We start from the raw sequence: 25,696 nt of genomic DNA on the forward strand, positions 1-25,696 counted from the left end.
GGTTACATGACATTATTAATATATTTAATGCTGCTGAATTGTACACTTGTAAGTGGTTAAAATGATAAATATTATGTACATTCTATCACAAAATAAAAACCCACATGGCTTAAGCAAAAGTAGCCTTTAATGACTCATGCATGATATTGGGGAGGCCAAGGCTGAATTCCAGGGCCTGGTTTTCCCCCAGCATTGCCTTGCTTTATTTTCAACTCCACATGAGGGCCCTGGGGGGCTCCATGTATCCCACTCCTGTGGCAGGATGGTTGCAATCTCTCCGTAAGTCTCTTCTCGCGTAGTAGCAGATACACTGTGATTGGTTATTTTCCCACCCTGAGCTAAGTACTGTGGCCACAGATCGCTGTATGTTGATTGACTTATCCTTGATTCCTTCACTCCATCTGGAGTGGATGGTGGAGCCTGCCCTGGAACACAGGGGCCGGGGGACTGGGGAGGAGTTGCCCCCTAAACTAAACCTGAGGCTGCTGACTGCAGAAGGAACAGGTGCTAGGGAGGTACAGGGAATCGCCACTCGCAATGGTTCCAAGCATTTCTCTAAACCCCATAATCCAGTTCTAAACATTCTTGGTCGTTCGTGGGCATATAAATGAGTGTTCAAAGGTGAGGTGAGGTCATCAAACACTTGTCTTTCTTTCATATGGCAGATTCAACCTCGATCCCTTTGACTGTCACACCGACCAGCAGATCTGGGATGCCTTGGAGAGGACATTCCTGATCGACACTGTAAGTAGCTCCAAGGCCCAAGTCTTGGTCTCAGTCTGCATCGCCCATGGGGGGCTGCTCCTTTGGGGCACTCCTCACTTGGTGTTCTAGCTGCTGCTGCTTTGGGTCATGGAGGCATCAGTTCATGGAGATGAGATGACTTGGCATCCCTAAGTCAAGGCTGATGGCACTCAGACACCAACCGTGTGCCAGACACTGTTCTGGGCTCAGGGGCACAGCAAAGACAAGGCAGATGAGGTCCTTGTCCTCCTGGTACTTACCTTCAATGGGAGGCGAAGGCAACAGGTAAGTGCAGGAGACACTTTCAGTTACTGGTGAGGGCTGTATAGGTAGTAATGAGACCCATAGAAACGTCAGTGTGGGAGCAGCTCCTTTCATTTGGGTGGCCAGGCAAGGTCTCTTTAAACAGGTGACAGCTGAGCTGAGACCAAGTACTGAGGGGCAGCCGGTGAAAGATCTTTTGAGAAGACATTCCGGGCACAGGAGCTAGTGTATGCAAAGGCTCAGAGTTGAGTGAGCCAGGCGCGGTTAAGGAGCAAGAAGACAGAGCTGGAGCGTCGAGAGAGGAGGGGAGTGTCGCCAGAACGGCAGGACGCTGACGAGGTCAGGTTGGGTCTCCCCTACGGTGGCTTCCAGGTTATGTTGCCTTTTCTTCCCATATCACAGATCTCAAAGTTCCCCAAAAAGCTGCACACGGACGTGGTGGAAAACGGTGGAAACTTCTCTGTGGGGCAGAGGCAGCTGCTCTGCATTGCTCGGGCTCTGCTTCGCAACTCCAAGGTGAGGCCGCCACTACTGCATGGCCAGGGGAAGCCGCGCGGCTCCTCCCACCACTTACCGCGGGACACCGGGCTCTGGGCTGTACGTTTTGTCAGTAACAGCAAAATCCAAAGGGCATACTCCTTTCACGGAATGCCGTTTCACACGCGTTTTGTGGTGTGGGTGAGGCATGGTAGGTGAGATTCATAGCCTGGGCTGCCTGATAGCCGGATTCCTTACACCTGAGCTGAAATGGTGGTCAACTCCACCAAATGATGATTCTCTTTTCCCAGAAAAAGATGGCACATTAGACACTTGTTTATTTTATAATTACCTGCTGCACAGTCTTTTTAGAACTTGGATGCAGGAAATCCCTTTTATCTTTATTGGAATTGGGAATTGGATGACAGATGGGATCCAGGGCAAAATTGCATATGTTAAAAAATTTACTTTAAGTTCTGGGGTACATGTGCAGAATGTGCAGGTTTGTTACCCAGGTATACATGTGCCATGGTGGTTTGCTGCACCTATCAACCCATCATCTAGGTTGCAAGACCCACATGCATTAGGTATTTGTCCTAATGCTCTCTCTCCCTCCCCTAGACCCCCACTGCCCGACAGGCCCCAGTGTGTGATGTTCCCCTCCCTGTGTCCATGTGTTCTCATTGTTCAACTCCCACTTGTGAGTGAGAACACGCAGCATTTGGTTTTCTGTTCCTGTGTTAGTTTGCTGAGAATGATGGCTTCCAGCTTCGTCCATGTCCCTGAAAAGGACACAAACTCATTCTTTTTTATGGCTGCAAAATTGCGTATTTAAAACAATTTCGTGGAACAGTGCTTCTAGAAGTTTTCTAGATATTTTGCCCATAATTTCAGGTGTTTGAGTACGTGGAATAGCCTGGGGCAAAACTTCTCCTACATAGGTGAGGCAAGACACACGTGCACACACATACTTATGCATGCATACGTACACACCTCCTCCATACTCTCTCTCACACACACACACACACACACACACACACACACACACACCCATCATGGTTAATGAATGATAAATGCAAGAACTATTGGTGCAGACTATCAGAGCTGCGGGAAAAGAGCTCAGTGGGACCCAAAGCATGGGGAAAATTTCAGAGGAGTTAGGACTTTCCCCCTCTTCTTAGGAGACATGAACAACAGAATTTGTAATGTGTGTGGACTACTTTCTTCACTTCACACTTCCTTATTTCAATTACACAGCCATTTGGTGCTGCAATGCCTTCCTCTGTATTGCTTCCCAAATTTGAGTCACTACTTTATGATTTTTGTCATCTCTGGGTACCACCTCCTCTGTGATTTACTGATGATACTCCCTTTTCAAAAACAGCCTTGTCCCGAGCAGCACCATTTGTGAAATCACACTTTCGGTGCAAGTTACAGTTTCCGCATACATATTGTTAATGAAATAAATACAAAATTGTTAAACTAAAAAGAGTGTTTATCCAGACGCTGGAGAAACCATCTCCTGTGCCTCCCGGGTGTGTGCCTGCCCCCTGCTTGGAGAACACTGCTCTACTTTAGGTCAATGTGAAAGTTGTTCATAAAACAAGAAGTTGCCACTGGGCCATTTTCATTTCCAAGAACTTAATTCTCTGGCCACTAAAATGGAGTCAGCTCCCGGCTGAGACCTAACGTTCTCTTCATAAGGTAATGGATACCGAGTAATCAGCGTGGGCTTTGCTCTCCACACAATTCTCCTATTTTCCAGCTAAGGAAATGGAGACCTGGAGAGGAAGGGCCCTGGTGAATTATCGGTAGAACCAGGACTAGACCCAGGTCTCTGGGGCCCAAAGTGGATGCCTTCACCCCGGTTTTGTATTCATCAGATCATCCTCATCGATGAAGCCACAGCTTCCATTGACATGGAGACTGACACCCTGATCCAGCGCACAATCCGCGAAGCCTTCCAGGGCTGCACTGTGCTGGTCATTGCCCACCGTGTCAACACCGTGGTGAACTGTGACCGCATCCTGGTCATGGGGGACGGGAAGGTGAGGGCTGCGTCCCTGGGCTTGGAGGGGACGGGTGCTCAGGCTGCCACCCCGGATGCCTTTGAGTCCTCCAAGCACACAGGCTCAGCTGTATCCCGATCGTCCTCTCGCCTTTCTCCACCCTCCAGGTGGTAGAGTTTGATCGGCCGGAGGTCCTGCAGAACAAGCCTGGGTCGTTTTTTGCAGCTCTCCTTGCCACAGCCACTGCTCACTGAGATCAGGAGACATGGAGACTTCACGGAGGCTGGTGGCTGAGCTCAGAGGTTCACCTGCGTGCAGCTTTGCGGTCTGTAGTCTGTGACCTCATCTGGAGACGAGAACATCCCCTGAAGCAGACGGAATGTGGGGGGGTTGGTGGATGAAAACTCTGGAACAGGCTGCTCGATGGTTCTCAAAACCTTAGAACCCCAGCACCATTTGAGACACGGGATCCAGTGATCATGTGGGTCTTCTTTTAACTTACATGTTGAATAATTTGATAATAAGGTAAAAGCTTACAGTTTTCTGATCTGTGTTAGAAGTGTTTCAAATGCTATATTGACTTTGTAAAAAATAAAACCAAGGAAAAATCACTTTCTTTCTATATTTATTTCTTTCTCTTTCTCTTTCTTTTCTTTTCTGTTTTTTTTTTTTTTTTTTTTTTTTTTTTTTTTTTTTTTTGGAGACAGGGTCTTGCTCTGTTGCCCAGGCTGGAGTGCAATGGCGCAATCTTGGCTCACTGCCCCACTCCCAGCTTCAAGCAATTCTCCTGCCTCAGGGTCCTGAGTAGCTGGGATTACAAGCATGTACCACCACACTCGGCTAATTTTTCTATTTTTAGTAGAGATGGAGTTTCACCATGTTGGCCAGGCTGGTCTCAAACTCCTGACTTCAGGTGATCCACCCACCTTGACCTCCTAACGTGCTAGGGTTACAGGTGTTAGCCACTGTCCCCGGCCATCTTCATTCTGCTTTCTATGTTAGCTAGTACTTGTTCTGTTGCAAGGAACAGAGACTCCCTCAAACTGACTTCTGCAAATAAAACAGTTTGTTGTTCTTATAACAGAAAGGTACAGAAAAAGTCTGGGGCTGGGTGCCAGAATGAAAGGATACCTGTCTTCTTGCCTCAGTGATTCCATGGTGAAATCTCACTGGGCCAGCTTAGGTCATGTGCTAGGCTGTTGGCATACTGTGATTTGCCAGGCCTGAGCCACATGCCCATACTTGGGCCTGGGTATGGGATTTGCTGCCCTGAATTATATGGAATGAGAATAGAAGAGGTTGTTTTGCCAAAGTAAAATTGAGATGCTTTTACTACCTGAAGGAAGAATGGATATGGATGCTGGCCAGGCCTCCAAATAGCAGCTGTCTACTATGATTGTTTACTGAGGAGCAGCGTAACTTATAGCATATGCTAACTGAAAATAATTTGTTTTCACTCTTCTTCTCATTCTCCCACCCTTCACATGTGATTGTAGATACATACATAGAAAAGGCAGTCATTTTCAACTTACTTCTGGGGAGACCTGGGTGTTGGGGGAAATATGTTTGAAAGTATTTTCCTTTTTATTCCAGATTATGAAGTCTGATTTTCCAAAAATCCTGTAAGAAATCAGTTTAGTAAACCCATGTTTCTCTTGCTTGCATTCGGTGGGTGCTGGGTATGAAATGTTGTCCCTGCCCTAAGGGAATTTGGAATCTCCTGAGGGTAAGTAAACATTGAAACTAAAGAAATAAACAGGCGGTTCCAGAACAGGGTGACCTGAGGCTAGAGGCAGGAACAGGATGCAACCTCCGGGGGCTTCCCGGAGGCAGTGTGGGCTCAGTTTGCTGAGACCTGAGCACTGAACAAACATTTACTCTGTCGAAGGGGACTGGGGCAAGAAAGAATGATCAAGGCAGAGAGAACAGCAAACAAATCCCTGCGGGAATGAACTACCACAGGGGCTGATGCAAGCCCTGGACCGGACGGAGGTGAAGGCCCTTGGCTTGGAGCACGAATCTTCTGCTCCCTAGAAGAGGCAAGAGGCACCTGCTTCTTCTAGGGCGTTTCTCTTTCTTTAAAGATCCTTTGCTCTGTCATTCCCTTCCCCACTGGTCCTGGCTTTTTTCTTTTTTGGTCCCTGAAGTGTCCCTGGGAACCCCACGCACTACCATCCCGTCACAGCTCAGCAGGGTCACAGGGCTGCTCATCTGCCACGGAGGGTGACTCTCCTTCCCCTGCCTGCCCCTTCCCAGAGTTGCTGTGGGACACTGCCCGCCTCACAGGTGAGGGAGCGCTCCACACACTGGGATGTCGCCGTCACACTCCAGGCAAGGTCCCTCCCCAGGCCAGATGCAGCTGCCGCCTTTTCCTTGAGTGGCCAGCAGATGGCAGCCTCGTCCCAAAAATGCAGGGTAGATCCCACCGGGCTTCAGAGTTGGCGGGATCCACGGAGAGAATTCGCCAGAAAAGTGTTGAATCTCGGAGTCAGAGGACAGGAAAATAGAGCCCATTTCCACTCAGTGTGCAGGGCCCCATCTCGTCTGCACCTGTCCCCACATCCAGTAGCAAAATATGAGAACCATTGGCTCCAAGCAGCAATAAAGCAGAATTTTTTGAAAAATACCATTAGTTTTTAAAGCAATATTATATATATATATATATATATATATATATATATATATATATATATATATATATATATATTTTGAGACAGAGTTTCGCTCTTGTTGCCCAGGCTGGAGTACAATGGCACGATCTTGGCTCACTACAACCTCCACCTCCCCAGTTCAAGTGATTCTTCTGCCTCAACCTCCTGAGTAGCTGCGATTATAGGTGCTGCCACAACACCAGGCTAATTTTTGTATTTTTAGTAGAGATGGGGTTTCACCATGTTGGCCAAGCTGGTCTCGAACTCCTGACCTCGGGTGACCTGCCTGCCTTGGTCTCCTAAAGTACTGGGCTTACAGACATGAGCCACCGCGCCTGGCCAATATTGGTGATATTTCATTCCTTAAGCTGAGTGGTGAGTGTATGAGGCTTTGGTTTTTAATAATCCTGTTCACCTTTTCAGGTTTCAGAAATATTTCATAATAAACATTTAAAAATTGTTATTTGGTCTTTCAAAAATAATACTAAAATAATTGTAATTAGAGAATGTAGGGCTTTGCTATGTTTACTGGATAGTTTGTTATGATTTTATTTTCAATTCCATACTGGTGGAGAGGAGGTCGAGGTATTTTTAGTGCTTAGAGGTTCCAGAGGGCGTAATCTATGCACGAGCTAGGGTTATGTTGTCAGAGGCACGTGAACCAGAGTAACTCCATCTTGAAAAGGGGCTGGGTCAAATAAGGCTGAGACCTACTGGGCTGCATTCCCAGATGGTTAGGCATTCAAAGTTATAGGATGAGACTGGAGGTCAGCACAAGATACAGATCACAGAGACCTTACTGATAAAACAGGTTGCAGTAAAGAAGCGGGCCAAAACCCACCAAAACCAAGATGGCGACTAGAGTGACCTCTGGTCGTCTTCACTGCTACACTCCCACCGGTGCCATGATGGTTTACAGATGCCATGGCAACATCAAGAAGTGAGCCTATGTGGTCTAGAAAAAGGAGGCATGAATAATCCACCCCTTGTTTAGGATATCATCAAGAAATAACCAGAAAAAAGGGCAATCAGCAGCCCTGGGGGCTGCTCTGTCTAGTAGCCATTCTTCTATTCCTTTCCTTTTTTAATAAACTTGCTTTCACTTTACTCTATGGATTCACCCTGAATTCTTTCTTGTGTGAGATCCAAGACCCCTCTCTTGGGATCTGGATTGGGGTCCCTTTCCTGTAACAGTGTAGTCCACAGTGACAGCAGCTGGTTGCAGATCAAAGGAGGCCACAGACACACAGACACACTGGCCTGCCCTGCTCTGCCCTCTGTCTGCAACTCTGGACACTATTTTAAGAGAAACTGCTAAATGAGTGGCCTTCTGAGACCAACATTTATGGTGGCCAGGACACCATGCAGTGCAAGGCAGCAGCAGGAAGAGAGAAGGGCTCAGACTTCAGTCTTGTGCATCCTGAAGGGCTTCTTCCAGAAAAGTGGCTCCAGAGGGCAGCCCCAGCCTGGGAGGCCTGGACTTTCAAGTCACTGGAAAGGTCCCAGGAGGGAGTGGCTGCCTGGAGGGTCAGGGAGCTACCCGTGGCTGGGAGCATTTTCTGGCTCTGAAAGCTCTCCTGGTGCAAGGTGAGGGGCAGTGTTCTTATCTCCAGGCTGGGAGTGGGTCCCCCAGGGCTGAGTGCTGGGAGAAATTCTGCATACACGTCTTTGGGGACTGGGACTCTGGAATGCAATGATGGAAATAATACTGCCTGACAGCAGAAGTTCTCAAACTTGAACTTGAGTATCCAAATTACCTGGAGGGCAAGATACAGATTGCTAGACCCCAACCTCATATGGTTCCATCCAGTAAGTCTGGGGTGGGGCTTAAGAATTTGCCCTTCTAGGCCGGGCGTGGTGGCTCAAGCCTGTAATCCCAGCACTTTGGGAGGCCAAGGCGGGTGGATCACAAGGTCAAGAGATCGAGACCATCCTGGTCAACATGGTGAAACCCCGTCTCTACTAAAAATACAAAAAAATTATCTGGGCATGGTGGTGCGTGCCTGTAATCCCAGCTACTCAGGAGGCTGAGGCAGGAGAATTGCCTGAACCCAGGAGGCGGAGGTTGCGGTGAGCCGAGATCGCGCCATTGCACTCCAGCCTGGGTAACAAGAGCGAAACTCCGTCTCAAAAAAGAAAAAAAAAAAAGAATTTGCCCTTCTAAAAAGGCTCAGAGGTTGCTGATGCTGCTGGTCTCTGGCCCCAGCTCTGAGAACCCAGAGGTTAGTTGAGATCATGTGTCCCATATGATCTAGACAGGAAGGGTCCAGGCCCTTATATGAATGTGCTTCCCAAAGTTTCCGTGTATCCAGGCACCTCCATTTTCATGACCTCTTTTAACTCCACCTTTCTGAGCATCCCACTAGGCCATCCATCTTCTCCTTTGCTCCACCGCATTGACCAAGAGGGAGAATTCGCACTTTTCCTTATTTCCTTTGTATGTGTAGACCACTTTAATAAGATGTGGGGTCAGAAGAGTTATTGACAGCAAGTCAACAACTTCCATTTGGATGCAAATCATCTACCTTCTTAAGGAGTCCCTCACCATTCTACTCCCTCTGGCTATGGTTTCTTTCCTGGCTCTCGAATTACTCTCTGTGTTCTCCCTGCCCCCACCTCCCAATTCTTGGACACATTTTACGAAGAACAGTTTAGTTCTCCCTTCTGATGCCCTTCCCTGCCAAGCAAGTCATTAGGGTGTCTCCGTCTGCCCCAAGAGACAGATCAAAGCAGTCGCTAAACAAAAACCATTTCCACCCTCTGAGTCACTCTGGCGCCAGCTGTTAAGATTGTAAAATTTCACCCCATTATCCTAAATGTCCCCTAATCTGTCCCCCGGTATTATTTAGAAAATTCTTTGGAATCCAACTGCTTCAGAGTCAAAAGCAATTTAAGAAGTTATCCGTCCTGTTGTTCTTAGCCTGTGGTCCATGGACATCTTAGCTAGATTCAGGGCATCTATGAGTTTGGATGGGAAAAAAAATAACATCTTTATTTTTATGAACTGAAATTTGGCATTTTCATTGATGGAGCAGCAACTAGATAGTATTAGCAATATCTGTGACTTCGTTACCAGTATAAATCAGCGATATTCTCGAATTTTCATTTCAATGGTTTCAGATACCTCAAAATATCACTTACATGCATCAATGCTTTGAAATTATGATAGTCGTTAGACCTTCTGCTAGATCACATTACTTAGTGCATCAATATAGAAGCATATATCTTACAATATTCAGCTGTGTTTTATACATATTACGATAAGCACATTTCTGTATAATTGCTTTTCTTTGCAATTTTATGTACTTTATCTCATGCATAGAAATACTTTTTCTTAGAATATACTAGAATGCCGAAGAGGTCCATGGCACACAAACAATTTTAAAACCTGCATGTAACTCAGCTCTTTGATTTTCTAGAAGGAACTTGTATCCCAGGCAGAGGAGATACCTTGCCTACAACCACATCACTCACTGGCTTTTAATAGGCTGGCTTAGAATTCGAATCAAAAACAGAAGAGGGGGCTGGGCACAGTGGCTCACATCTATGATCCCAGCACTTTGGGAGACCGCGGTGGGTGGATCACCTGAGGTCCAGAGTTGGAGACTAGCCTGGTCAACATGGTAAAACTCTGTCTCTACTAAAAATACAAAAATTAGCCGGACATGGTGGCATGTGCCTGTAATCCCAGCAACTTGGGAGGCTGAGGTAGGAGAATTGCTTGAACCCAGAGGCAGAAGTTGCCATGAGCCGAGATCGAGCCATTGCACTCCAGCCTGGGCAACAAGAGAGAAACTCCGTCTCAAAAATAAAAATAAAATAAAATAAAATAAAATAAATAAAATAAAACAGGAGAAGGAATAAAGCTAGAAGGACAAAGCAAGCAGTAAGGGCTGGGTATAAAGGCCTCACCCCAAAACCTGCCAGCATGACCTGCTCAGAACAGGGGACAGATAGGTTGTCCCTTCACGGAATTTCTGTTTCCAGTGTCTGACGGCCTCTTAGGCAGAGCTTGCTATCCGTTTCTGAGTAGCATGAGAGCAGAACCATGTTTCATCAGAGCAAAGAGGAGTACACTTTGCTGACTTGATATCCAAGTTCCTTGCCAAAGCCTTGGTTCCCAAATACCTCATGGTTGGCACTGTGCTCTAGAGAGAACTGTACTGATTTGGAAACTTCTGTTCTGACGTGAGGGTCTCAGTCCCTCTCAGTGGCATTCACTTTAATGTTCCCCACCTTTTTTTCCCCACACACATCAATATTTGTCACTGATCTGGTGTGTGTTCCTGACTTAGCCTTAGCAGAGCACTTCCGTGTATATAATTGCACATAAATGCAAGCCATAAGATTGTGTACAGTTATTAGAGATGGCTGAGTTTTTGCTCTAAGCGCCTTAACAACATGCAAAGAAAGAAATAGATTTTTACAAGATTGTTATGACCCAACCATTTAAATGTAAAATTTAGTTGTTTGCAATTAGCATAGTTTTCCTGATTCTGAGAATGGATTCTTTGAGAAGTCTTTCTCCTATTGGGGGCAGGTTTTAAATTCCTAGGCTCAGCTCTGTGAGCCGAGAGCCTTGCTCAGGTTTTTAAGCTGTAAGTGGGGGAGCTGAGGCCAGCACTCACATTTTCTGGCTGTGAAATATTTTTGATTTTTATTAGAGGGCTTGTTCTCTGACTGTTGCATGCATGTATTTCTGGTTCACTAATTCTATCATTGCTTTACTTACATTTAATTCTTCCACTTTTATTTTAAAAGTCCATGCAAATTTCAAATTACTTTTCTAAATCACTTGACATCAGCTTTGTTTGGTCGTCCTATTCTATCGCTCGCCTTAGCTCATTAGGCAAATAACGTGAAAAACCCAAACCCCTTCTTTGAGCAGAGACTTCAGTGTATTTCTACTAGACAGAGTCTAATAGCAACCCAGGAGGCATAATTCTTACTTCTAATTTTAAAATTATTCTTCACAAACAATAGTTGCCATTTATTGGGTGTTTACTCTGTTTAAGGCACTGTGTTTAAGCACTTCACTTCCTGATCCACTTTAATCCTCAGTTAATTTACAATGCTTCCAGGCTAGTGTTTTCATTTTGCAGTTGACGACATTGAAATTTGGAGATTTAGGGGTCAGCTCTGATTCCAGAGTTTCTACTGTTAGCCATTATAAGCTATTGATTCTATGTTACTGCACGCACTGATTTCTGAGCACTTCCTGGGGCCTTTGGGCCAAGTCTTTCTGCTCTGTCTGTCTCTCTTATCTGTCTCTTTCTGTCTTTGTCTCTCCACTCCTCTCTCTCTCTCTCTTTTTTTATATTTCAGACAGAACCTCACTTTGTTTTGTTGTTGTCAAGACGGAGTTTCACTCTGTCACCCAGGCTGGAGTACAGTGGTGCAATCTTGGCCTGCTGCAACCTCTGCCTCCTGGGTTCAAGCGATTCTCCTGCCTCAGCCTCCTGAGTAGCTGGGCCTAGAGGTGTGCACCACCACGCCCAGCTAATTTTTGTATTTTTAGTAGAGATGGAGTTTCCATCATGTTGGCCAGGCTGGTCTCGAACTCCTGGCCTCAAGTGATCTGTCCGCCTCAGCATCCCAAAGTGCTGGGATTACAGGTGTGAGCCACCACGCCCAGCCAGAACCTCACTTGGTATAGAGACCCCGCAGAACCTCAGAGCTAGGAAAATTCCATTTCCCATCGAGCACCAATTTCCCCTTGCCACAGAGCACCCCAGCAGGTATTTGGGCACACAGACTCCCGACTTACGCATGTATATTTATGTACAAGGGATGTGCTGGGTGGACATATGCTGGAGCTCCGACAATGATAACCCGACGCGTGGCAGCTTGGCAGGCTGAATACTTGAACTGATGGCGTTTGGATGACCTAAGCAGCCTCAGAAGCAAGTTCACCCTGACCTCCTCCTGCCTTCCTGCACCCCTTGTGCCCCTCTTTCTCCCCTGAGATGACTCATAGAAAACAAAAACCTCCCCCCACAAGGTAAGTCATAGAAACTCTTCCCCCAAAGCCATCCATGAAACCTACAAATATCACTCAAACCTTCCCCTAACCTTCTGTGCAGGAGCTGGCCGTAAAGAAATTCTCTGACCAACCTTGTCTGAGAGTAGGTCCTAAGACCCCCATTCCAGAGGGGTACCTAGAAGGAAGGAATGCTGCACAGAGAGGCCAAGGAGAATCGGGACAGACAGGCTCTGCTGGGCCCCCACCACCGCCTCAGTCCATCAGACCTTTCTGTCCAATCGCATTTCTGCACCGCTGTCCACTCTTCATTGAGTTTAAGCATAAAAATGGGCAGTTGTCCCTGAGCCTTTCAGTATTCGTTTCTGAAGACTCATATGTCACTTTAAACTTCAACGAAATAAAATCGTCACACTTTCCTTTCGCTTAGTCTGTCTTTTGTTACAGGAGTGTCAACCGTGACCCTTATGACTGGTGAGGAAAAGTCTCGCGCTTTTTCTTCCCTACACATGTATATCACTGTACACAATTTGTATACACTATTTTGTACACAGTATAGATTTTTTTTAAAGACTGGACTGGTCTCACTCTTATCGATCAGGCCTGAATGCAGTGGCATGATGATAGCTCACTACAGCCTTGACTAGTCTATTACCTAGACTCAGGTGATACTCCCACCTCAGCCTCCCAAGTAGCTAGGACCACAGACACATGCCACCGAGCCCGGCTAATTTTGCATTTTCAGTTGCGATGGGGGTTGCGGTGTTGCCTAGGCTTGTCTCCAGTGCCCGGGCCCAAGTGATCCGCCTGCCTCAGCCTCTCGGTGTTGGAATTATAGGCCTGAGCCACTGTACCCAGCCAAAATAGAATTTTTAAAGGAAGAGGAAAACTATGGAAAGGATTTCTAATTTTTGCTTTCTGTATTCCAATGAATTCTCTTGCCTCGCCCCCAGGCGTGTGTATACCTAGGCTGGGCCTCAGTTTCCTGACCGTGGGTGAGTCCACGCTCTGCCTGGAACAGGAGCTTGTCTGGTCTTTTCTAAGGACTTCCTTGGATACAGACCAGTCCCTCTCCGTCATTTTCCACTCTGTTTCCCACTAGGCCAGCCAATACCGTCTGTCTGGGTGGAAATCTGTCTCTGCCCGGCCATTCATGGAGATGGAGGAAAACTGATCAGCATTCTTCCTCCATACACTTGGTAGCACTCGACTACGTTCGGAAGATTGCGGAAACGAGTCTTTGCTGTGTTTATGAGACCCCCGGGGTTGTTGGGAAGATCAATCAAATGATAAAGAGGATAAATAATTTTGTGATACACAAAGGGATCCAGAAATGTCAAGTGATATTATTAGCAGTGATTTGCATTCATGAAGGAAGGAATGGAGGAAAATTAAATGGGATACTTTGGACACGCGTAAGGAAACTGCTGTCGGTCTAGCTCATTCCCCAGGCCGGGGAGCCTTCCTGGGAGAACCCGTTTTCCTACACAGTTGCACACAGCCCCTCTCCATTTTCACTTCCCTTCAGGTGGGAAGGGAACTCAGGTCGGGCGAAGGCGGTGAATTTGCATCTCCAGGAAGCGGCGGAGCAGGAATGCAGCCAGCAGGGGGCGGCATTGCGCAGGACAGGAGCAGGCAGAGGCCAATTGCTCTTAAAATCCACGTGCGTGAGGCGGGGAGGGTCCTGTAAGGTGTCTAAATAACTCTTAAGACGGAATCAAATTTGTTTATTTCTGCATGTAGACAGTTTGCTCCCTCCCAGCCGGCTCGCTGAGCGCTGTGGAACCTTTAGTCTCGGCTCGCCTGAGATCAGGCACGTGTTCTGTGCGAGGCGCCAAAGGGACCCCAGGAATCAAACCAGCGCTCAGGGTGTGCAGGGCTCCAAGTGTGACACACGGGGAACTTTGCTATGAAAGGGCCTGCTGCTAGTGCTGGCCTCAGACTTACCTTTCATGCAATTCAAGACAAAGTGAGCTCAACTTGCCCTTTTCTTTTTTGTTAAATGAAAGGGGGATGAATAAATGAGATTTTCCGTTTTGAAGATTGGGTTCCCCTCCCTCCCCTCTCCTGATCCCAAAGTTGCTTCCCCGTTGCAGGAGCACAGCTAGGAAATACGATGCATTCTCCCAGGCAGGAGCCTGGAGTGAGACTCAGGAGACCTAGGTGCTGGTCTCAGTCGTGGACTGGCTTCTGTTCCTTGGGCTTCTCATCTGTAGAATGGAGGTCGGAGCGAGGATTTTCTCCTTCTCTTCTGCAGTCATATGCTGTGACAGCCGGGGAAGGGCCGGCCATGCAAGCTGGGCTCTGACTGTCACTGAAGAGCCAGACCGGGCCACAGTTCATCCTGGGAGCGGGCAGAGCCCTTTAATGTGGGCACAGGGCATGTTCGCTCGCGAGAGTTCCCTCTCAGTTGTGGTAGGAGCAGCAGTTGAATGAGGCAGTTGGAGAGGAAGAATCCAGGTGGGTGCGACAAGAGAAGCTGAACCTGAGGGCTTCCGGGAGAAGGAGGCCAAGGTGTCAGCAGGCCAAGGAGGCAGCAGGTGCCAGGCTCTGAGCCCCATGACTGCTGACCTTCCTCCCCTCCTTCTCATCCTCAGCCCAGGTAAAGCTTCGCTTCCAGCCCAGGAAAAACTTCTCCCTGTAGCAATTATTGGCCGCCATTTAGTCCCAAGGGCTCTTGTCTCTCATCCCTAGGACAGGCTGTGAAGGTGACACCACTGAATGGGGCTGCCTGAGCAGGAGGCAGCAGGGACGAGGCTTCCAGAGGATAGGGAGCCCCTCTTCCGTTTTTGTGATTATAAAAGATTTTCTGTTGTCATAAAAGGTAAAGCAGAAATGCCAAGACACGGTTTCAAAATCTGTACTATACAAAAGCCTACATTGAATAAATTCTTTTCTCACACATGCACAAATACATTTACAGGGTAGATTCACAATTTAATTATGCGATTTATACCCCCTAGAAAGACCTGGAATTCATGAAGCATTACTGCGGTTCTCATATGAGGTTTTCATCTTTCTTTAATTTTTTTTTTTTTTGCTTTTAAATCTGACTTTCCTGGGAGTGTAGATTCGAGTCGCCCTGAACCCAAGGTCTCTCATCCTCCTTTGATCATGTCAGAACGTGTCTGTAACTGGGTGGATGACCTCGTTTGGAGATGCCATCACAGGCCACTGTTTTAGGCCCTCTAGGGATGAGGGGACTTGAGCAAAAGCACCCCTGCTTCCCTTCCTGCACCCCCAGCTTGGTGCCATTCCCTGCATGCGCTTCCCTCTGCCACCTCTCTGCCTTCCCCCACACCCCCCCCCACCCCGCCCGGTCCCTCATCACTCACAGGGCCTTCTGGTCTGCTTGCTGCAGGTGCCAGGTACCTGGGGACAGACAGGGAAGGTACGGTGCAGGCAGGGCCTGGGACAGCTCCCCAGTGTCTCCTCTGTGCTGGATGCTGGCCAGGCCCTGGAGGAAGGGGTTGTGGGAGTTGGGAGACCATCAGCTATTGATAACTTTGGTGGCTTTAAATTAAGAATGGATTTATTAAGAAAGAAGTAGGGCCATAGTCTTACCTGGGACAAATTTTATAACTAAACATGTGCCTGCTTTTGGTTGGTGGAGGGACTCCCATGAGGAGCATCAAGGAAGACTGAGAGTCCGATTTTCAAACACAAAGTTGTTAATTCTCTGGGCTAGATGAGGGCAGAAATGGAATATAACAGAGCAAAGTGGCAGGTGTGGAAAATGTTTCTTCTGGAGATGACTTTTAGACATCTTTTGTTCTCTCTCCTGAGGCAGAGACAAGGATAGAGAAAAAGGCCTCAGGAAACACTATAAGGAAAACAACAATGCAACGCAATAGTAGATGTTACGTGACCCTGAATCCCAGAGTCAGAGAGACAGTAAGGAGTGGTGGGGATTGCGGCAAACTAAAGCATGTATGCCCTGCCCAGGGGTGATTGCCACTGCTCGAAGTGAGTAGATTGTAATCACAATAGCGTACAGAGCTCCTGATTTTTTGACAAAAGCCAGAAGCCAGTGTTATTTTTTTAAATGTGGTATCTCCTCATTTTTAAAGGTTTTCCACAAGTTGGAAAAAAAATGTTTAAACTATGCAGGCTGTGTAAGATGGACCTGCAAGTTGTGCGTGGTCCACAGTTCGTGTCCAGTGCTCTGAACAGAGCCCTTCCTGCTTCTGCCTGTCCAGTCTGTTGACGTTAGGTTAGGAACCCCCTGCCCGCTAGCAGAGGGGTGCATTAGCAACTTTTTGGCATCTCCTGGCAACCCTCAGGTGCTCTGTGTGGAAAATACAGCCAAGAACAGAGCCACGATGGCTGCAGGGACCACGGCCTGCTCGGCATCGCCTCCTCCCAGTTCTCATCAGCTGTGCACCCCTCAGACCCCGTCCCATTCGTGCCAGCAAGCAGATTTCTCACTCTAGGCAGCTCCCCACGCCTGGCAGAGGATGGCATGACAGACGGGGATAGAGACGTTAGCCAAAGCAGCCTTCCTGATTTAAAAAAAAATCTCATTTTCCCCCCAGGGCTGCCAAATTTAGCAAAGTGCCATTCCAGCTGCAGCGCTTCCAAGCCGCCTCAGATCATCATAGCTTCACATTCCCCAGGGAACACTCAATGAAATTACCTTCTAGCACCAATTTCCTATACAGTCTGATCACCCAAACTTGGCCAGGGAGGGCTGGCCTCCAGTGTTTGGCATCTGAGACTCAGGATCCCTTAAGATAAGCTGATGACATCTTGCTGCCAGGATCCCTGACCATTAGAAAAGGGAACCAAAAATAGGAGTTAGAGCTAAGGGTTCGCCACTGACAATGAGCCCCACCCTCCCAAAGGATCTGGGAAAGAGTAGCCTGGATGAGATAGGACTAGCAACCGGGTGGCTGGGAGTGAGTTGCAGCAAATGACATTGGTCTTCAAATATCAGAGAGCAAATGAAGAGGACATCAGTAGAGGCTGCGTGGCTCCTGAGAGCAGACAGGTGTTGCAGCAAAATTGCATTTGGTTCCACAGAAGGAAAAAAAATCATCCCCTTGAGGGCTATTTGTTTAGAAAATGCTTACCTCTTTATTTTGTAATGAGTTCAAGCTTACAGAAAAGTAACAAGAATAATGCTAAGAGAGCCCAACCACCCTTCCCTGAGATTTGCAGTGATATTTTTGCCACATTTACTTTAACATTAATATCAAAATCAGGAAATTGATCTTTGATAAAATATTACTGCGGAATCTGTAGTCCATATTTAAATGTCGCCAATGTTTCAGTACTGTTCTTTTAAAAATTTCATTTGCTTATTTTTGTGTTTTTAGAGCAGAAGTGAAAATTTATCAAAAAGTTTTAGAGCAGGAATGAAAGAAAGTAAAGTACACTTGGAAGAGGGTCAGGCGGGCAACTTGAAAGGTCAACTGCACGGTTTGACCTTTGACTTGGGCCAATAATGTTCTTTACAGCAAATTTATTTTCTTCCGGTCCAACATCCAGTCCAGGCTTGTGTATTGCTTCTAGCTGTCATGTTTCTTCTGTGTCCTTTAATCTGGGATGTTTCCTCACCTTTCTGTCATTTGTGCTGTTGACGTTTTTTTTTTTTTTTTTTTTTTTTTTTTGAGACGGAGTTTCGCTCTTGTTTCCCAGGCTGGAGTGCAATGGCACGATCTCGGCTCACTGCAACCTCCGCCTCCTGGGTTCAGGCAATTCTCCTGCCTCAGCCTCCTGAGTAGCTGGGATTATAGGCACGTGCCACCATGCCCAGCTAATTTTTTTTGTATTTTTAGTAGAGACGGGGTTTCACCATGTTGGCCAGGATGGTCTCGATCTCTTGACCTCGTGATCCACCCGCCTCGACCTCCCAAAGTGCTGGGATTACAGGCTTGAGCCACCGCGCCCGGCGCTGTTGACGTTTTTGAAGAGCACAGGCCACTTGTTCTGTAGAAAACTCCTTTGGGTTGGTCTGGTATTTTCTCAAGACTAGATGCAGGGTATGCATTTCCTTCAGGAATACTGCATGCTGGCCATCTTGGGAAGTGACTGGGGTCTGTCACCAAAGAGTGTTGAGGCACGATCTGGAGGGCCAGAGGGAAACTCTCCGTGAGAGGCTGGTTTGCCATATCTTGGATTCTGTGATTCTCCCCAGATAATTTCAGCTGGGTTTCAGAGCTTGCTGTGAGCTCTTCAGGATTCTTCATCAGGTAATCTGCTTTCCTACCTCTGCTTTGCTCAGTTTACCAAGGGCAGGGCAGTGACCCAGCGGCCACTGGGAGGCCACGGGCGGTTCTTCAGGGACTGCAGCTTGACTGTCCACTGTGCCCAGCAGTTGCAGAATGGATGGACATGCGGTAGGAAGACTGTGCCCAAAGGCCATGCTCAGGTCCAGGCTTCTCTGCTTCTCTTCCTGCATCCGATCCAGACCGGGGCTGGATTGTGTTCACGCAGGGAGCCAAGGACCCAAGCAAGAGTGAGAGGCCAATTTTTAAACTTCTCAGCCCCAGCAACTCTGCAGTGGACAACCTCCTTCTGTCTCTTGAAGCAAATGCTGAGAAGCGAGCAGGGGGCTTTTCTGAGTGGAGGGTAGAGAAAACTCTGAAGGGCTTTTTGGTAAACAAACTGATGGAAGTCTTGTGGAAAAGGATCCAGGAAAGCTTTGAATCTGAAGCCCTTCACAGTCATGCCCAGTTTTGTCTCGATTCTTACCTAAGACTGGTGCATAGAGCATCACTCTGCAGGCACCACACGCAAAGCCAGGCTCAGCCAAAAACCTCTGTTTGGGCTTTTCCTGAAACCTTCTAGTCTAACCTCTCCCAAAAGTCCTCCCCTACCCCCTTCCTCCTTCCAGACCGTACTGACATCTACCCTCTCAGAACTTCTGTAGCACGGGTCTGCGTTACTCAGTGACACTGAGCACAGACAGCCTATTTTCAGGATTTAGATTCTTAAAATTATGGCCAGATATTACAGCAATGTGGGAATATCCCCAAGTAACTTCCAGATCTTGTTTTCCCACCCCTAGAGGTAACCATCATCTTGAATTTGGTATAGAGTGTTCCCATTCATTTTGTAAAAATAAACGTTATTTTTAAAGAATGGTTTCCATTTACAAAAAAATTGCAAAGATAGCACAGAGTTCTCCAGTACCCCACACCCAGCTACCCTTGCAATTAACATCTCATGTTAGTATGGTATATGTGCTATAATTAATGCACAATATTGATACATCGTTAACTAATATATGTGCTTTATTAGATTTCCTTCATTTTTATCTAACATCCCTTTTCTGTTCCAGAATCTCATCTGAGATGCTCCTTCACAGGTAGCTGTCAGGTCTCATTAGGCACCTCTTGGCTGTGTCACTATCTCAGGCGCTCTGAGTCTTTGATGACCTTGACAGTTTTGAGGAGTATTCGCCAGGTTTTTTGTAGACTGTCCCTCAAGTGGGATTCGTCTGATGTTTTCCTCATGATTAGACCGGGGTTATGGGGTTTTGGGAGGAGGATCTCAGAGGTAAAGTGCCCTTCTTGTCACATCCTATGAAGGGTACACGTTATCCACAGGACTTATCACTGCTGATGTTGACCTTGATTACCTGGCTGAGGCGATGTGTGCCAGGCTTCTCTACTGTAAAGTTGCTGTTTTATTTATTTTTTCCTTTTCCATACGGTACTGTACTCTTGGAAGCATCGTATTCTAGTTGATTAAGTTGTTTCTCACAGGGCTATGGGTTGACAATTCTGATACTGCTATACATGTACACTTAATTGAACAGTTATGTAAACACATGGTGGATGGTGAGAGCCAGGATTCTCACTTTCAAAATTGAAGCTTACAGATAAGAAGGGGAAGACGCTGGAATTATGATAATTATGGTAATGGATTCAAGTTGGAGAGCCAGCATGAACTCACTGTTAGCTTAAAATAGATACGGATGGTTACATATAGAACTATTTATAGATATGTGTTTATGCACTAGTTAATATGCATACATATATTTCCTTGCTTTGTCAGCTGAGAGGGCCTACAAGCAACAACAACCCAATAACAGAATTTACCTAATGCCCAGATCTTGGTTCTAATACGATTTTCTAATAGAAGGAATTTCAAGTACTTGGAGAAATAAAATTTTACTACCAATACAGTTATTAGTAAATAAAATATATTATTATATATTACAAGTACATGAATTGTATATCGTATATTTTGTAAGTCTGTGAACTTACAAATGGTATCAGAGTATATGTATTTTTCTGCAGTTTTTTTCCTGCTCTCAATTTATCATATGAGATATACACATAGTTTGATACGTAGACTAGTTTATTCATTTTTACTGTTGAATAGTAATGTGTCATACTCATATTATACAGTTTATTCATCCATTTGCCTACTCATGGATGTTTAAGATATTGTAAACAGCCACTGTAAATATTCCTTAAAAAGGGCCACAAAATTTTGTATGAGATTCCATCCTCTGTGGATTGTTTCCTTGTGTTTTCCTAGATTGAACTTCAGTGTTGACATCAGTATGAGAGAAGAGAGGCTAGCAGAGGCAGGGGGAAATTTGGAGGAGAATGGAAGACAGCCTGCAAAGTTAGTGGCCACTCTGTATCTGACTGCTTGAACAGGCAGGATTTCTCCAGGGCTTATATATAATTAAGAAGGATAATTGCTGCCTATGTTAGTAAGACGATCTTCAACTTGACCAGATAATGCCAAATTGCTTTACAAATTAGTTATACAATTCACATTCCCACCAGGAGGGCTTAAGAGCTGCAGTGCTCCATACATATGCCAAGACTTGCAATTTTTAGACTTTTGAATAATGCCTATTTGAAGAATGAGGAATGGCTATCACTGTGATTATAGTTTTCATTCATATTTTTCTGATGCTCAGAGATTTGACGTATTTTGGTGTTTATTTGGATCATTTGCCAGTTGTCTTTTGCTGGTTTCTCTAATTGTTTGTTCTGTTATTAATATATTGAGAATTCTTAATAAATTCTACATACTAGTTCTTTACAGTTAAGTAGGTCACATCTGTACCAGTGTGTTGTTTCTCTTACAAATTATGTCTTCTGATTAATGGAATCCATAATTTCAATATACTACAATTTATCAAAATTTTGGTTTAAGACATTTTTAAAAAATTTGTTTTAAAAATTCTTTAAAAAATTCTTCCCTATCCTAAGATCATAAATATGTATCTCTGTATGCACTTTCTACTGTTAACATGGTATTCCTTTTTCACCCTGTTACTTTCAGCTTATTTGTCTCTTTATATTTGAAATACACATCTGGTACCCAGCATATCATTGGATCTTGTTTTTGTATTCAGTCTGACAATCTTTGTTTTTTAATTGAAATCTTTAGTTCATTTATATTTAATGTAATTATTGGTATGGTGGGTTTAAGTCTATTGACTTGCTATTAATATTTGTCTTCTATTTATTCCTTTTGTTTTTTATTCTTCGGTTCCTTTTTGCCTATCTGTTTTGGGGGGTGGGGGTTAATCTACTATTAATGTTTCATTTTATTTCCTTGACTGACTTCTTAGCTTTAACCCTTTTTAAAAAGTAGTTTTCTAGGGCTGACACAATGTTATAATTTATACTTTGTTATTTGTATATCATTCCATACTTTATTTGAAAATCATTATATTTTGCTGTGTGTTAGTATGTGCTTAGTTTTTACTTTCTGTGGGGGAGGATCTGCATCTTAGATGTTGCCCATATTTATTATTATTCATTCATTCAATAAATACTTATTAAACATCTACTATGTACCAGGGACTGTGCTAGGTATTGGAAATACAGCTGTGAACAAGACAGACATGAAGTCCACAGTTTGTCTGGGGAAATGAAAAAGTATGTGGGAAAGTTTTCCTAGAAAAGGAAATGTGAGCAGAAATTGGTCAAGTGAAGAAAGGGATACAAGATGATTCCAGGTTGTGGCAGCAGTGAATACAAAAACTAAAAAGCAGGAAGAATAAACTCCTTGTCCAGGGAGTAGTAAGATATTCCACATGGTTTAAGTACAGTATTCAATGGTACAAATAGAGGGTGGAGAGTAGAGTAGAATGCAGTTTGGCCAGAAGTTTAGGGAGTCTCTGGTAACTGCTAATATTCTTATTGAATTAGGGATCTATACCTGGGTCTATGGTATTCATGTCATTAAACATTCATTAACTGGGGCTGGGTGCAGTGGCTCTTGGCTGTAATTTCAGCACTTTAGGAAGCTGAGGCAGGCAGATTACTTAAGCCCAGGAGTTTGAGACCAGCCTGGGCAACATGGCAAGATCTCATCTCTACTAAAAATACAAAAATTAGCTGGGCATAGTGGTGCATGCCTGTAGTCCCAGCTACTCTGGAGACTGAGGAGGGAGGATAGCTAGAGCCCAGGAGGCAGAGGTTACAGTGAGCTGAGATCATGCCACTGCACTCCAGCCTGGGCGACAGAGTGAGACCCTGCCTCAGAAAAAAATTTGTTTTTGGCAGCTCATGCCTGTAATTACAGTATTTTGGGAGGGTGAGGCAGGTGGATCACCTGAGGTCAGGAGTTCAGGACCTGCCTGACCAACACGGTGAAACCCTGTCTCTACTGAAACTACAAAAATTAGCTGGATGGGGTGGCACATGCCTGTAGTTCCAGGTACTCAGGAGGCTGAGACTGGAAAATTGCTTGAACCTGTATAGCAAGTTGGCTGGCTGCCGTGGGTGTGCTGGCTATTGGCTGGGGCAATGGGGCGATTGGACCCCATGTGTGCTCAGCCTCCAGCAAGCTAGTCCAGGCTCAGTCACACAGTTATGTGGCAGGCTTTCAAGAGAACGAGTGGCAGGACACAGGGCTTCTTGAGGTTCAGGCTTGCAACTGGCACACGTTTTCACTGCATTCTATTGGCCAAAGCAGATCACAAGCCAGCTCAGATTCAAAGCGTGAGGAAACAGGACTTTTTAATGGAATGTGCTGCAAGGTCACATTCTAAGGGATTGGGAGCAGATAGGGAGAGAAAATGGGGTCATTTTTGAAATCCATGATAGAAACCCAGGTAATCTGATTTCTGAGCACACGCTCAACCTTGCGGCATACTTTATTGTTGTAAATGTTATTAGCATTATGCTAACCATAACATTATGAAACGCTGCCTTTTCTACATGGAACAAGGCCCTGTGATTTGTTCTCTGAGCAACAGAAGGCGACATGACATCTCTATATTCAGTGGACACTGCACTACCATCTCCCAGCATCTCTGTCTGGCCAAGGACACGCACATCTGAGCCCTCCAAGGTGAGAAGTGGAGGTTGGAAGGTGAGGACATGGGCTATTGCTTCTCCACAAAGCGACTATAAACTGGCTGAAAAAGTGGACAGTTAGAGATCTCCAGGGGATCCAAGCTAAAATCACGTGAATGATTTTAACCTCTCTGTGCTTTGATGTTTTTGTCTATGAAATGGACATATAATACCACCCTGTTACCCATCTTACTGAGTTGTTGCAAGGAAGATATGAAGTAATGCATGGCCGTATCATGAAAGCCACCTGGTAGGAAATATTTATTATGTGCTGAGCACACAGTATCTCATTCACATGATTTAGCTTGGATTCTCCCCAAAGCAGGGAGACTGTGCTAGGTATTGGAAATACAGCTGTGAACAAGACAAACATGAAGCCCACAGTTTGTTTGGGGAGATGAAAAGTATGTAGGAAAGTTTTCCTAGAAAAGAAAATGTGAGCAGAAATTGGTCAAGTGAAGAAAAGGATACTAGACAGTTCCAGGTTGTGGCAGCAGTGAATACAAAAACTAAAAAGCAGGAGGAATAAACCGCTTGTCCAGGGAGTAGTAAGATATTCCACATGGAATATATTATAGGGCCTCATTCTAGAACTTGGAGGCAGATAGTTATTTGAGAAGTGATTATTTATAAACAGATAGCTTATTTGAGAAGTGCCCGTGCGGCCTCAGTGCCACTGCTGTGAGCAGAGGGGCCTGATTCTACTAGGCAACATAGCAAATTCCTGAAAATTTAACATTTTGGCTCTCACCAGCTGGCCCCAGCACATCACGGCTAATGAACATAATGAACACAATTGACAGCTTCTGAGTGCGGCTGTGGTTGTTACTGTAGATACAAGTTCAAGCCAGAGAGAGTTGAGGCAACGACCCCAATGTGGGGAACACTGAGTGTCTTGTTTGTCTGCGGGTTGGCACCCAACCCAGTAGATAACATGGGGCTGCTCTCCTTCACCACATTTTCCTGGTTCATGCCAGTAGTGAAGAAAAGCTACTGGCAAAAGCTGATTGCAGACACTCTGCCCCTGTTGTCAACATACGACTCATCCGACCACAATGTCCAAAGGTACCAGGATTTGCTTGGGTCACTGCAGTTTCGTACTGCTATGAAGAAATACTTGAGACTGGGTAATTTATAAAGAAAAAGAGGTTTAATGGATTCACATTTCCATGTGACTGGGGAGGCCTCATGATCATGGTGGAAAGCGAAGGAGGAATAAAGGCACATCTTACATGGTGGTAGGCAAGAGAACGTGTGCAGGGGAACTGCCCTTTATAAAACCATCAGATCTCATGAGGCTTACTGCCATGAGAACAGCACAGGAAAACCTGCCCCCATGATGCAATGACCTCCCATGGGGTCCCTCCCATGACAGAGGGGATTATGGGAGCTGTAATTCAAGAAGAGATTTGGGTGGGGAGACAGCCAAACCCTATCAGTTACCTCAGGAGAGAAACCCACCCTAGGGAAGCGTCCTGTAAACTCCTTTGTGTGCTCCCTAGCTGTGTGCTCCACAATTTCCCCAGTGTGGAAGATGACACCCATGGCTGCTGATAACTCTTCTCTGAGACTCAGGCTGGACTGCATAAACTTCTTGGCTCGGGTTATGGGGAGGTGGGAATTAGCTGGCATTAGTGAGGAGAGGGGGCTCATTGGAAGGCTATAGCCTAAGGCTCAGGACCCTTCTGGCTGGGTTGCAGCTGGTTTGCAGGAGTACTGCATCAGGACAGAGGTGGATGGAATCTTACTTTGCTCTGTGCTGGTCAGACTCCACCTGACCAGCATGCAGCTTTAGGCATCAGGTTTTGTTTTACTTTAAAAAATAATTATTGGACTTTTATATTACAAAATATATTTAGGTTGATCCTAATGAAACTGCCAATATTTGACAATTTTAACGTGTAAAAATGTAAATGTCATTTGTCCAACCTAATTCATATTCATTATAAAAATGTGGAAGCAGCGGAAGTTTAAGCCGTAGAAGTAACTCTCCCACACTGCTGCTATACTCCCTGGAGGTCAGCACTGTGAAAATGTCAGCGTGGCTCCGTTCAGAATTTTCCTTCTCTGGTTAAACACACCCTGGGCTGCCATCATCTTCTTCAGATCAATACCTCTTCTTACTCCTCACTCACAGGTCATGTTTTATTTTAATATAAACAAAAATGAAGCATACTACATAACTGTTGATCACATTTATCTTTTCAGTTAAGAGTTTATGAAGACTTTTCCATGTTAGGACAAAGACATCAAGTTCATTTTTTCCAGCAGCTGCATTGAACTCTGTGG

At 45.6% G+C, this 25,696-nt stretch overlaps 2 protein-coding genes across 2 annotated transcripts in view; both read left to right on the forward strand.

Annotated features, from left to right (window-relative positions):
* ABCC11 (ATP binding cassette subfamily C member 11) overlaps positions 1-4,105 on the forward strand; it is a 70,721-nt gene extending 66,616 nt beyond the window's left edge. Inside the window, exons 27-30 of the mRNA XM_039475862.2 lie at positions 666-744; positions 1,411-1,524; positions 3,369-3,533; positions 3,662-4,105. Of these exons, the coding sequence (XP_039331796.1) occupies positions 666-744; positions 1,411-1,524; positions 3,369-3,533; positions 3,662-3,748 (445 nt within the window). The 3' untranslated portion in view covers positions 3,749-4,105. The remainder of the gene's footprint in view (positions 1-665; positions 745-1,410; positions 1,525-3,368; positions 3,534-3,661) is intronic.
* Positions 4,106-24,281: 20,176 nt separating this feature from the next.
* LOC101046046 (ATP-binding cassette sub-family C member 12) overlaps positions 24,282-25,696 on the forward strand; it is a 68,246-nt gene continuing 66,831 nt past the window's right edge. Inside the window, 1 exon segment of the mRNA XM_074398919.1 lies at positions 24,282-24,472. Coding sequence (XP_074255020.1) covers positions 24,282-24,472 — 191 coding nt within the window.

Source organism: Saimiri boliviensis, chromosome 1 (assembly GCF_048565385.1).
Source record: "Saimiri boliviensis isolate mSaiBol1 chromosome 1, mSaiBol1.pri, whole genome shotgun sequence".
Classification (NCBI taxonomy): Eukaryota; Metazoa; Chordata; class Mammalia; order Primates; family Cebidae; genus Saimiri; species Saimiri boliviensis.